General features: G+C 44.9%; 1 protein-coding gene across 1 annotated transcript; it reads left to right on the forward strand.

Annotated features, from left to right (window-relative positions):
- The first annotated feature begins 416 nt into the window (after window positions 1–416).
- On the forward strand, window positions 417–12347 carry LOC120879402 (39S ribosomal protein L37, mitochondrial-like). Its single transcript, XM_040262396.1, has 2 exons — window positions 417–490; window positions 11004–12347. Exons 1-2 carry the CDS (start codon window positions 417–419, stop codon window positions 12271–12273), a joined length of 1344 nt encoding a protein of 447 aa, XP_040118330.1. The 3' UTR covers window positions 12274–12347.
- The last annotated feature ends 6 nt before the right edge of the window (window positions 12348–12353 follow it).

A 12353-nucleotide genomic window follows, 5' to 3' on the forward strand; every position in this document is an offset into this window, starting at 1 on the left:
CACAGTAAATGCTGCACAGTAACCACTCTAAAAACGACAGCAGGGGTTCCATGGCTGGTGATAGGGGCGGAGAGAAGGCAAGCTTGAGATCGTGCAAGATCTGATGTAGTTGGGGCATCATTGCTTCAGTTTTTCACAGCCCATTCTCCTTTCCCCTGGGAGATGTCCACGATCAAAGCCTGCCACGATGCTGCACGCAGACTGAGATTGTTATGAGACTTACTGAATGCCCAAGTGTGGAACATCTTTGGAAATCTGAGCTCAAAGAGGGACTAGAACCCTGAGCCTGTTTCCATTCCATTTCTTTGCCTCTGGCTCTTGAGTTCAAAGCAGTTCCTTCGAGTTGATGATTGAATATTGTTTTGGGTGAAATAACTTGATGGGGGACCATGATTCAGTAGTTTTGTAGAAGCGTCATGGCTCAGAAACTTCAGTGTGCCATTAATCGACTCCTAGTTGTCTACCTACCAACAAAACTCTTTGAAGAGAGGTAAGTCAGAAGTTTTAGTTACAACAGCCAAAAAACTCAGAGACAATTGTCTGCCAGCAAAGAATGAACTTAGAAGATAAGACTACACTTTTATTTGCTAATTTCATTAGATACTATAGTTCCATTAGAGAACTGGCCCTTATGCCTGTGGGGAGCCCCCAACCCCACTTCCCCAATGACTCCTCTTTCATTCAATTTGGAGATACATTATCGCCAGGGCCAGTGTCTCTAGGCTTTAGAGTTCCAGTCATTTGGAATGGTTTGGGAAGTTCCCCTCCTTACTCAGAGGCTCATTTGGGGATCCTAATATATATCATAAAAGGGGTCTGATTTGTCTACTGAAATGCATTTTTACTTACCCAAGAGTATGTCTAAATTCTTTTCTTCTCCCTCCTTAGTGGGTTTTGTGTTGTTTGCCTATTCAAAGAAGGAAGCCGTGAAGGGAAAGGGTGTTAGAACTCTTGACGAATGGTTTACCTCTTATGAGCATCTAAGTTACTCAAGTTAAATATTTATTGACAGAAGCTGGTATGGACAGAAATGCCACTTGGGGGCAAATGCCTGTCTTCCTTTGTCCATGCTCTCTTTACCACCACACCCCCTATCAGCATATGACGTCTGAACAGGTGTTCTGGGTAGTTGTCAGTGTTAATTTTTCCTGTCTCTAACATAATAGCTTCAAATAGAAACGCAAACACAGCCAACATCAAGGAGAACATCTGAAGAGGCCATGGAGCTTGAAACAGACTCTTTAGAAACGTGCTTGACATTTCCCTTGGCTGCTTTCGTGGCCTCCTTGGAAAGGCTTAAGGCACCTCTTTGGTTCTGGCAAGCTCTAATTGGGGGAGAAATTTGGCAGGTGCCTGCAAAGAACAATAGGCTTTTAATTATGGTCCAGAACCTCAGGAAGCGCCCCCGCCATGAATTTCTTTTTAACACTTGTGTTTCTTCTTACTGCCCAACAAACAATAACTGTAAGCTCCATCAAGGTAACTGTGGCCATTAATCTTCTGTAGCACAAGAATTTCTTGTAACATAAAGACAGTAATGGGATTTTTTTTTTTGCAATACCTTGAAAAATTAGTATTAACTTGTGTTCCCTATTTGAGACAGTTGACTTTAGTAAGGTGATGCTGAATACAATTTCATAATTTTGTCTTTCCATGCAAACAGCCTCTGTGCAAAATTCTCATATCTGACACTTGAATTAATGTAAACACGTTTCAGTAATGGTCGTATTTTGCGTTACTCAGAAGAAGATTTCTGCATGCAGGGACCAAGCCTGGGAAGCATTGTTGCTATGGAGACCACGAGGGTTGGATTAATTAAGGCCTGAACAGATGTTGTGAAGTGTGCAGAATGCACTGTTTTCTGCTAGTAATTAAAGAGGGTACGTGTGTACATGAGCGAGGAGAAAAACAGAGACAAAGCAGTCAGACAGATAGATGTGCTTGGCACTGGACACGTAATATTTCCTCTGGTAAAACTAACCACTGATCACTCTGCTGACTCTATTATCTCCTCTACCCATGCCAGACAGAATAATTGCTTGAAATGGACAAGTGGCCCATTCATCCTTCCTTTCTTTGGTCTGATTTATAAGAGGCATAGGAATATACAAAAATGTGTTCTTGGATCAGTGGGTTCAAACAGCCCATCTGTCTGAATACTCAAATCAAACTGGACTATGTAAATGGTTTTTAAACTACCTAGCAGGGAGGCCAAGCGTGTGGATTGGAGCTATATTAATTGTCCAACCTGCCGGGGGTGCTGTCATCAGTGACTTGGCAGCCAAGAAAGGGATTGGCTGCCCACTGCCATGGAGAAATTGTCCTGGGAATGCCTTCAAGATGAGAAAGTAAATGAAACATCAATCTAGTTCAGGTTTAATTTGGAGGATATTTGATTTTTTCAGTTTGAACTAAATGTTGATTAAAAAAAACACCCTGTATTTGTATTTTCACTTGAATGATACATATGTTAGGTTGAGATCCAAGTTCAGCAAATTAGGCTTCATGAGAATCCTGGTTACTGGCCCCAGAAGTGTCCCCATGTTGCCGCCTCCTAGTCAGCAGGAAGCAGTTAATGGGTTGAAATTCATCCTAAGATTTTCCTGCTGGACTGGCAGCAGTTTGACTAGAATTGGTAGCTTTTGAAGCAAGATAATTTTTCCTTCATCTCAAAGCTGTGGGAGCAGTGTTGTCTGAAAATGTGGAATTTGGAGCGTCACACATTAGAGGTACTTTGTTTCCTGGGGGATAGTGTCCTAGCGTCTGAGTGGCCAAACTCAACTCCTTTCCATTCCCAGACAGTGGGGTTGAGTCAGAATGGGGCGATGTACTAGGGAATTGCACCTTAGGGATGGGTAGAGTAGAAGGGAGGGGCCAGCGGGAGGGGAGGGAGAGAGAATGACAAAGCTGCCTCACAAGGTGAGGTAGGTGTCTGATCACAAAGGTATGCCTCTCAAGAGGCAGACACCCATGCTCCACCCCTGCGGTACCCTTTGCCCAGTTTTGCTATGCCACTGACGACTGTCTGGTTCAATCTATAAATGGGGAGATTCTTTCTCTTTTTTTTTTTTAATGAGGTGAAGGTTGCTGGTGGTACTCAATCTACGTGAAGGTCAGACACCTTACGATTGTGCGCTGTTGGAAGCTATGGAGATAGGAAAAGAGGGACAAATTGGATCAGTGTGAATTTATCACCATCTGAGGGGAAAATGTAAGTGCCCGTCTTCCTCTCTGTATTGTCCTCTCCAGATGTGACCTATAGTTCATTCACCCTTAAACCTGATGGTTGAATCTATTGTGATTTTCCCACTTTTCCTCTTATTTGAGGATTATCTCCATTTATGTCATGGGAAAAAGCATGGCTAGAGAAATAGAATGGATTAGGATTTGCCTTTTGAATCAACTGTGGTTTGTTTTCATCTCTGGTCATTAATGAGAAAAAAGACCTTTAAAAATATAATTGTCTTTTCTCCTCTATATATATAAAGGGAAAAATATATTCTGGGTAATTTTATACTTAAATAGAGATAAGAAAAAAAAGCAATAGCATTTGGATGCCTTTGGAGGGACATCTGTTAAGTGCTTTAGTATAAGAACAACAATAAAAACCTTGAAACAAAAGAAAATAGAGCCAGTTTAGGGAGTGAATTTGAGGAAAATCTCCCTTTACCCTAACTTGTCAAATTTTGAGAACGTTTTTGATTCTTGTTACATGTTAATATGTCTTCTTCTATATGTGTGCAAGTGTGTGTATACACTCACACATATTTGTGTCACTTCAATATACCTGCTGCTCTAGCAACGAACTATTTTCCTTCTATCATTTCCTGCACTGTGTTATTAAGGGATGCTCAGTCACTTAGTTGTGTATGACTCTGTGACGCTATGGACTGTAGCTGGCCAGGCTCCTCTGTCCATGGAGATTCTCCAGGCAAGAGTACTAGAGTGGGTTGACATGCCCTCCTCCCAGGGATCTTCCTGACCCAGGGGTCAAATGAGTCTCTTACATCTCCTGCACTGGCTGGTGGGTTCTTGACCCCTAGTACCACCTGGGAAGCCCAACATAATTAAAAGTATGAGGGAAAAAGAACCCAGTTGCCACCATGCTGCAGACATAATCCCAACCCTGGCAAGCCTGGAAGACAGGAAGCATGCAGTGTATAACTATTCGTTCCTAGGCCAGTGGCCAGTGGTCCAGGATTTCGATCCTCTGTCATCCATCCACCAACTATTCATCTAACAAAGTCAATGAACATCTGTCATGCCTAGGACTCTGGTTGATATAGGGGCACAACCAGGTGCCTCTTCTAAGGTATGTGCCCACCAACAGGCACCATTTATGAAGCCAGAAGAGACCTCTATCTACAGCAAAAGAACAATATAGTTCAAGCAGCAGCACAGAGCAATAAACCCCAGGAGTGAAATGAACAGCCCAAGCACCCAGTTCTAGGAGTTAAGTGGGGAGAGTTCTGAGATGGGAGGTGGGAGGAGAGACTTCATGGGCCTGTGAGGATTTTGGTTGGTTTTTGTCTGATGTCAGGTTTGAAATTTTCCATGTAGTCTCATCTCAACCAGAGCAAACCACAGCTTGGGAGGTGTTTGGAAATGACTGGAAGGTTTTTTGATTGTCACCATAACTGGGAAGAGTTAGCATTTAGCAAAGAGGAGGATCAGGGACACTCAGATGCTGCAGTAGGTGGGACAGGTCTGTAAGGATAGCAGCTGCCTCCAAAATCCCGCCAAGAAGCACCAATAGAATGCCAGCTTTTGAGAATATATTCTAATTCACAATGTGAATTCAAAGTGGGGAAGCATTTAGAAATCTTTCATACACACTGAGAAGGTGACTATTTATAGATAACTGGTTTCTGAGCACCTTGATTTTTTCAACCAGAGCTCAGATTTTTAAGGCACACATCATGCAGATTCAAAGAGGGACCTTAGGACAAGCATCCTTAGAGAAGTCATCTCCTTAATGTTGTCAACCCCGAAGTGAAAGATGAGACCAACCCAGAACTGAAGTTAACAGGACTCTGGCATTTTTATAAAACACACTCTAACTTTAGCTGACATTTAAATGAAAAAGCCCAGCAGTGTAGCAGGGAGCTGATGGATTCGGAAAGCACTAGATATGAGATAATGAGAGCTCTGCCATGCTTCTCATGGTGAGGGGTAATAAATGATCTATTCCTGGCCAAAAGCAAAGGAGAAGGAGGCACTTTCTGCATTTGCACTGCAGGAATTTGCATCGCATTGAGACTAAAAGTCATATAAATACTGCTTTTCTTCTGCTCAGTAGAGCATATTCTCTTATTAATCTTGATAATGAACAGGAAAAAGACCCTGGTAGGCATTTCTTGTGTCAAAGACACTAGTGGTTTCTATCTTAAATTTCCTGATGTGCTCATCAGCCTTATAGGTAGACAGGTGAAAATACTGTATGTGGGTTGGTCCTGCTTTGTCCCAGCACCACATGTGGGAGGTTTGAAGAGCTCAGGTCAGAAAGCTTAAACCAACCCTCCTGTGTTTGGAAACTTGTCTTCTGTTCTGGGCAGAGGGCTGCCTTGAGCTGCTCCGAGGTGTAGTAGGATCAGAGGGCTGAGGGGGTAGAGGGCGGGCCTCAGGCACTCCTAGGTTGCCTCCAAACTCTTGTGCTTCAGTTTTGTCCATCCATAAAATGGTCTAATAAAGTTTACTCTCTCTCTCGGAAGATGAATGGAGTGAGACTCATAAAGGACTTTAACTCAGGATCAATCCAAGATAGTTTTAAATCCTTTTGAAACGAAATCACACTAGGGGACATTTATCAGGAAACCAGGTTGACAAAGGCCTACAGGAAGCCCAATAAAAAGTAATAGGAGAAGAAGTTTTCCCTGCTGGCTCAGGGGTTAAAAATCTGCTTCCCAGTGTAGGAGACATGAGATTGATCCCTGGTCTGGGAAGATCCTGCAAACCACAGAGCAACAAAGCCCTCGTGCTGAAATTACTGAAGCTCATGTGCCTAGAGCCTGTGCTCCGCAGCAAGAGAAGGCACTTACGGTGAGGAGCTCGCACACCACAGCTAGAAGCTAGAGTAGCCCCTGCTCGCCACAACTAGAGAAAAGCCCAGGCAGCAAGAAGACCCAGCACAGCCAAAAATAAATGAAAATTATTTAAAAACCACTTATTCACATTAATAGGAAAGGAGAACCCATACTTTTTCCATTCAGAAAAAGTAGGTGCTCATTTCATTTTACTAAATAGAGATAAAAGCACACAAGTCATATCAACAGACACAAAACTTGATTGACGATGAGGTTTGTCCTTTTACTCAGATCCTATTCATAGCTTTAAATCCTCTTTAGTTCTGACTCTTTAAGCCATTGGCTCCCCAAATCGGGGTGATATTGTGCCACCAAATATAGCTCCTAGTCCTTCCTTAGATAGGATATTCTGCTCCTGAACATGAATATATACATATATATATATATATAATTCCCTTAGAGTATCAACAATGACAAAAAAGTGAAGCAAAGTTTTCTGTGGCCCTTGAAATGTGGTCTATATTACCCTAATTGGGCATTTTCTAAACAGATCTATGTGAAATAACTTTTGGGGTATTTATCTTAATTAAATATTTCTCCAAGGAGCAAATTATTTTTTATGTGCTTTGTAAGTTGGTTGCCGTTAAACTGCATCTGTAAACAAACTCTTTCCTCCTTGAATTTTCCTTTTGGGGGATCTATCAAGAGATTGACTTTCAGGATGCTTAATGAAAGACAAGAGCCCATCAACATTGCTTTAAGGAGCTGTAGGAACTGTGTGCTAATTTTGAGGCTCTGTGTGCTGGCTGGCAGCCTTGTGCAGCCCACAGGGGCACAAATCTTTCACTCTTTGCTCCAACCTTCCCTGAAGAGAAAGAAAGTCTTTGGGGGACTATGGAATTCTAACAACTTCCACTGAAAAGCCTGCTGATGGACTCATCTGGGCAACCTCAGGTTACAGATGGGCATATAGGAATGGCTGGCATAAATCCAGTGAGTGAGTTTTATTGCTGTTCCTGTTCATTTGTCAGGGTTGCTTTGCTGGTGTAGACATTTTGCCTCTAATACATTCATTCAACTGTTACATTGAAATTCCAAAGTACTCCTTTAGGGGGAGCAGTCTGAAAGCGCCACAGAAGTAATTTAAGATTAATTCTTCCTGAGAGGTGGTCCTAAGATGGCGGAGAAATAGGACGGGGAGATCACTTTCTCCCCCACAAATTCATCAAAAGAACATTTGAATGCTGAGTAAATTCCACAAAACAACTTCTGAATGCTGGCAGAGGACATCAGGCACCCAGAAAAGCAGCCCATTGTTTTCAAAAGGAGGTAGGAAAAAATATGAAAGACAAAAAGAGAGACAAAAGAGGTAGGGATGAAGATCCGTCCTGGGAAGGGAGTCTTAAAAAAGAGAGAAGTTTCCAAATACGAGGAAACACTCTCACTGCTGAGTCTGTGGCAAGCCTTGGAACCACAGAGGGCAACATAATTAGGAGGAAAAATAAATAAATAAATAATTAAAACCCACAGATTACGTGCCCAACGGTAACTCCCCCAATGGAGAAGCAGCGCAGATGCCTGCACCGGCCACTAACAAGCGGGGGCTGGACAGGGAGGCGTGGGCTGCATTGCTTAGAGTAAGGACCAGGCCTGAATGCTGAGGGAAATAACTTGGGCTAGCAAACCAGACTGTGGGATAGCTACCACGTGAAAAGCCCTAACCTAAGACACCGCCAGGCCCGCTCACAGAACAAAGGACTGAGCAGAGTTAGCCGGCTGCAGACCATTCCCCTCCCATGACAGGCAGCGAGAGCTGGAAGGGGCCAATCGTAGCCCCAGAGAGGCATTATCTACCAAACTGCAAGCAGGCTTCATTGCTAACTAAGATTTCTTGGGATTCTGGACGGTCAACATCTGCCTGAGAAGGTGCGCCGGTTGTACACCCAGAAAACCGAGTAGCAGGGACAGGGGAGGTGGTAAGTCACAGCAACCACGCTCACCAAACACCTGGTCACCTGAGCTGCTCGGACCTGGGAAGGGCACAAAACGCAGGCCTAACTGAGTCTGCACCTCTGAAGATTACCTGAGTACCTGAACCTGAGTGGCTTAGACCTGGGAGGTGCATGCAGCCCAGGGCCAGCCTTGGACGTTTCCCAGCAGAGCAAACTAGAGCCTAGGCAGTGTAGACAGGGAAAGCACACATGCCGTGAGGGGGTGGGGGGTGCAAACCCAGTATGGCTGAGACACTGCAAACACATGCCAGTGTTATTTCTTTGCAGCGTCCCTCCCTCCCCACAGCACGACTGAACAGTTCAGTGCAGTCACTCAGTCGTGTCCGACTCTCTGTGACCCCATGAATCGCAGCACACCAGGCCTCCCTGTCCATCACCATCTCCCAGAGTTCACTCAGACTCATGTCCATTGAGTCAGTGATGCCATCCAGCCGTCTCATCCTCTGTCGTCCCTTCTCCTCCTGCCCCCAATCCCTCCCAGCATCAGAGTCTTTTCCAAGGAGTCAACTCTTTGCACAAGGTGGCCAAAGTACTGGAGTTTCAGCTTTAGCATCATTCCTTCCAAAGAAATCCCAGGGCTAATCTCCTTCAGAATGGACTGGTTGGATCTCCTTGCAGTCCAAGGGACTCTCAAGAGTCTTCTCCAACACCACAGTTCAAAAGCATCAATTCTTCGGTGCTCAGCCTTCTTCACAGTCCAACTCTCTCATCCATACATGACCACTGGAAAAACCATAACCTTGACTAGATGGACCTTAGTCAGCAAAGTAATGTCTCTGCTTTTGAATATGCTATCTAGGTTGGTCATAACTTTTCTTCCAAGGAGTAAGCGTCTTTTAACTTCATGGCTGCAGTCACCATCTGCAGTGATTTTGGAGCCCCCCAAAATAAAGTCTGACACTGTTTCCACTGTTTCCCCATCTATTTCCCATGAAGTGATGGGACTGGATGCCATGATCTTAGTTTTCTGAATGTTGAGCTTTAAGCCAACTTTTTCACTCTCCACTTTCACTTTCATCAAGAGGCTCTTTAGCTTCTCTTCACTATCTGCCATAAGGGTGGTATCATCTGCATATCTGAGGTTATTGAGATTTCTCCTGGCAATCTTGATTCCAGCTTGTGTTTCTTCCAGTCCAGTGTTTCTCATGATGTACTCTGCATAGAAGTTAAATAAGCAGGGTGACAATATACAGCCTTGATGTACTCCTTTTCCTATTTGGAATTAGTTAACTAGTTTGTTGTTCCATGTCCAGTTCTAATTGTTGCTTCCTGACCTGCATATAGGTTTCTCAAGAGGCAGGTCAGGTGGTCTGGTATTGCCATCTCTTTCAGAATTTTCCACAGTTTATTGTGATCCACACAGTCAAACCCTGTAGTTAGCACCAACTACATGGGAAGGGAATTGAAGAAATTGAAGAAAGTAGGGAAAACCGCTAGACCATTCAGGTATGACCTAAATCAAACCCCTTATGATTATACAGTGGAAGTGAGAAATAGATTTAAGGGCCTAGATCTGATAGATAGAGTGCCTGGTGAACTATGGAATGACATTTGTGACATTGTACAGGAGACAAGGATCAAGACTATCCCCATGGAAAAGAAATGCAAAAAAGCAAAATGGCTCTCTGTGAGAGCAAATAGCTGTGAAAAGAAGAGAGGCAAAAAGCAAAGGAGAAAAGGAAAGATATAAGCATCTGAATGCAGAGTTCCAGAGAATAGCAAGAAGAGATAAGAAAGCCTTCTTCAGCGATCAATGCAAAGAAATAGAGGAAAACAACAGAATGGGAAAGACTAGAGATCTCAAGAAAATTAGAGATACCAAGGGAACATTTCATGCAAAGATGGGCTCGATAAAGGACAGAAATGGTATGGACCTAATAGAAGCAGAAGATATTAAGAAGAGGTGGCAAGAATATACAGAAGAACTGTACAAAAAAGATCTTCATGACCCAGATAATCACGATGGTGTGATCACTCACCTAAAGCTAGACATCCTGGAATGTGAAGTCAAGTGGGCCTTAGAAAGCATCACTATGAACAAAGCTAGTGGAGGTGATGGAATTCCAATTGAGTTGTTTCAAATCCTGAAAGATGATGCTGTGAAAGTGCTGCACTCAATATGCCAGCAAATTTGGAAAACTCAGCAGTGGCCACAGGACTGGAAAAGGTCAGCTTTCATTCCAATCCCACAGAAAGGCAATGCCAAAGAATGCTCAAACTACCGCACAATTGCACTCATCTCACAGGCTAGTAAAGTAATGCTCAAAATTTTCCAAGCCAGGCTTCAGCAATACGTGAACTGTGAACTCCCTGATGTTCAAGCTGGTTTTAGAAAAGGCAGAGGAACCAGAGATCAAATTGCCAACATCCGCTGGATCATGGGAAAAGCAAGAGAGTTCCAGAAAAACATCTGTTTCTGCTTTATTGACTATGCCAAAGCCTTTGACTGTGTGGATCACAATAAACTGTGGAGAATTCTGAAAGAGATGGGAATACCAGAACACCTGACCTGCCTCTTGAGAAATCTGTATGCAGGTCAGGAAGCAACAGATAGGACTGGACATGGAACAACAGACTGGTTTCAAATAGGAAATGGAGTATGTCAAGGCTGTATATTATCACCCTGCTTATTTAACTTCTATGCAGAGTACATCATGAGAAACGCTGGGCTGGAAGAAGCACAAGCTGGAATCAAGATTGCCGGGAGAAATCTCAATAACCTCAGATATGCAGATGACACCACCCTTATGGCAGAAAGTGAAGAGGAACTAAAAAGCCTCTTGATGAAAGTAAAAGAGGAGAGTGAAAAAGTTGGCTTAAAGCTCAACATTCAGAAAACTAAGATCATGGCATCCAGTCCCATCATTTCATGGGAAATAGATGGGGAAACAGTGGAAACAGTGTCAGACTTTATTTTGGGGGGCTCCAAAATCACTGCAGATGGTGACTGCAGCCATGAAATTAAAAGACGCTTACTCCGGGGGCCAGCGAGGCGGGCGCTGGCTCGCCCTTGGTGGCTCGGCCTTCAGGGCTGCGGGGTCCCGAGCCGCGGGGCGTACGAGTGGGGCGTGCGATCCACGAGGAAGCCGGAGCCTCCTCCCCTGGACAGGGTGTATGAGATTCCTGGACTGGAGCCCATCACCTTCGCGGGGAAGATGCACTTTATGCCCGGGCTGGCACGACCAGTCTTCCCGCCCTGGGACCCCGGCTGGACGCACCCGAAGTTCCGCCGCTTGCCCCCGCTGCAGGAGCATTCTCTATACAAGGATGAGGCCTGCTACATCTTCCACCAGCGTTGCCGCCTCCTCGAGGGTGTAAAGCAGGCCCTCTGGCTTACCAAGACCAAGTTAATAGAAGGCCTTCCTGAGAAAGTGCTTAGCCTTGCTAATAATCCGAGGAACCACATAGACAACCAAGATGAACGCGTTCTGAATGCGATCTCTCATGCTCGTCTCTGGCACTCTACTGAAGACATCCCCAAGAGAGAGACCTACTGCCCAGTCATTGTGGACAGCCTGATCCAGCTGTGTAAATCCCAGATTCTCAAACATCCTTCTCTGGCCAGGCGGATCTGTGCCCAAAACAACATGTTATCCACCACCTGGAAACGAGAGTCTACTCTGATTCAGGTCCATGGTTCCAGTGGAACCCAGCTGAATGCCAAGGATCCTCTGCCTCCCATTGCCTCCCGAGAGGAAGTGGAAGCTACTAAGAATCATATTCTCGAGACTTTCTATCCCATATCTCCCACTATCAGCCTTCAGGAATGCCATATTTATGATGTGAATGACGACACGGGATTCCGAGAGGGCTATCCTTACCCCTATCCCCACACCTTGTATTTGCTGGAGTCAGCTAATTTCCGAGCACACCGCTTTCAGCCGGATCAGTTGCGGGCCAAGATGATCCTGTTTGCCTTCGGCAATGCGCTGGCTCAGGCCCGGCTCCTGTATGGGAACGACCCTAAGGTTTTGGAGCAGCCAGTAGTCGTGCAGAGCGTGGGCACCGACGGGCGTGTCTTCCAGTTCCTGGTGCTGCAACTGAACACCACAGATCTGGCCTCCGAGGAGGGCATCAAGAATCTAGTCTGGGTGGACTCTGATCAGCTCCTCTATCAGCACTTTTGGTGTCTCCCAGTGATCAAAAAGAAGGTGGTTGTGGAACCTGTTGGGCCAACTGGTTTCCAGCCAGAGACATTCAGGAAGTTTTTAGCTCTGTATTTGCACGGTGCTGTGTGAGCCAAGGACTCTTCTGAGGCTGGAGCCGCCTGCGCCCCTCTCTCCCTGCAGATCCTGGAGCCTGGACGGTGCCTGAGGCC

The sequence above is a fragment of the Oryx dammah genome, unplaced genomic scaffold, assembly GCF_014754425.2.
Source record: "Oryx dammah isolate SB20612 unplaced genomic scaffold, SCBI_Odam_1.1 HiC_scaffold_20, whole genome shotgun sequence".
NCBI lineage: Eukaryota > Metazoa > Chordata > Mammalia > Artiodactyla > Bovidae > Oryx > Oryx dammah.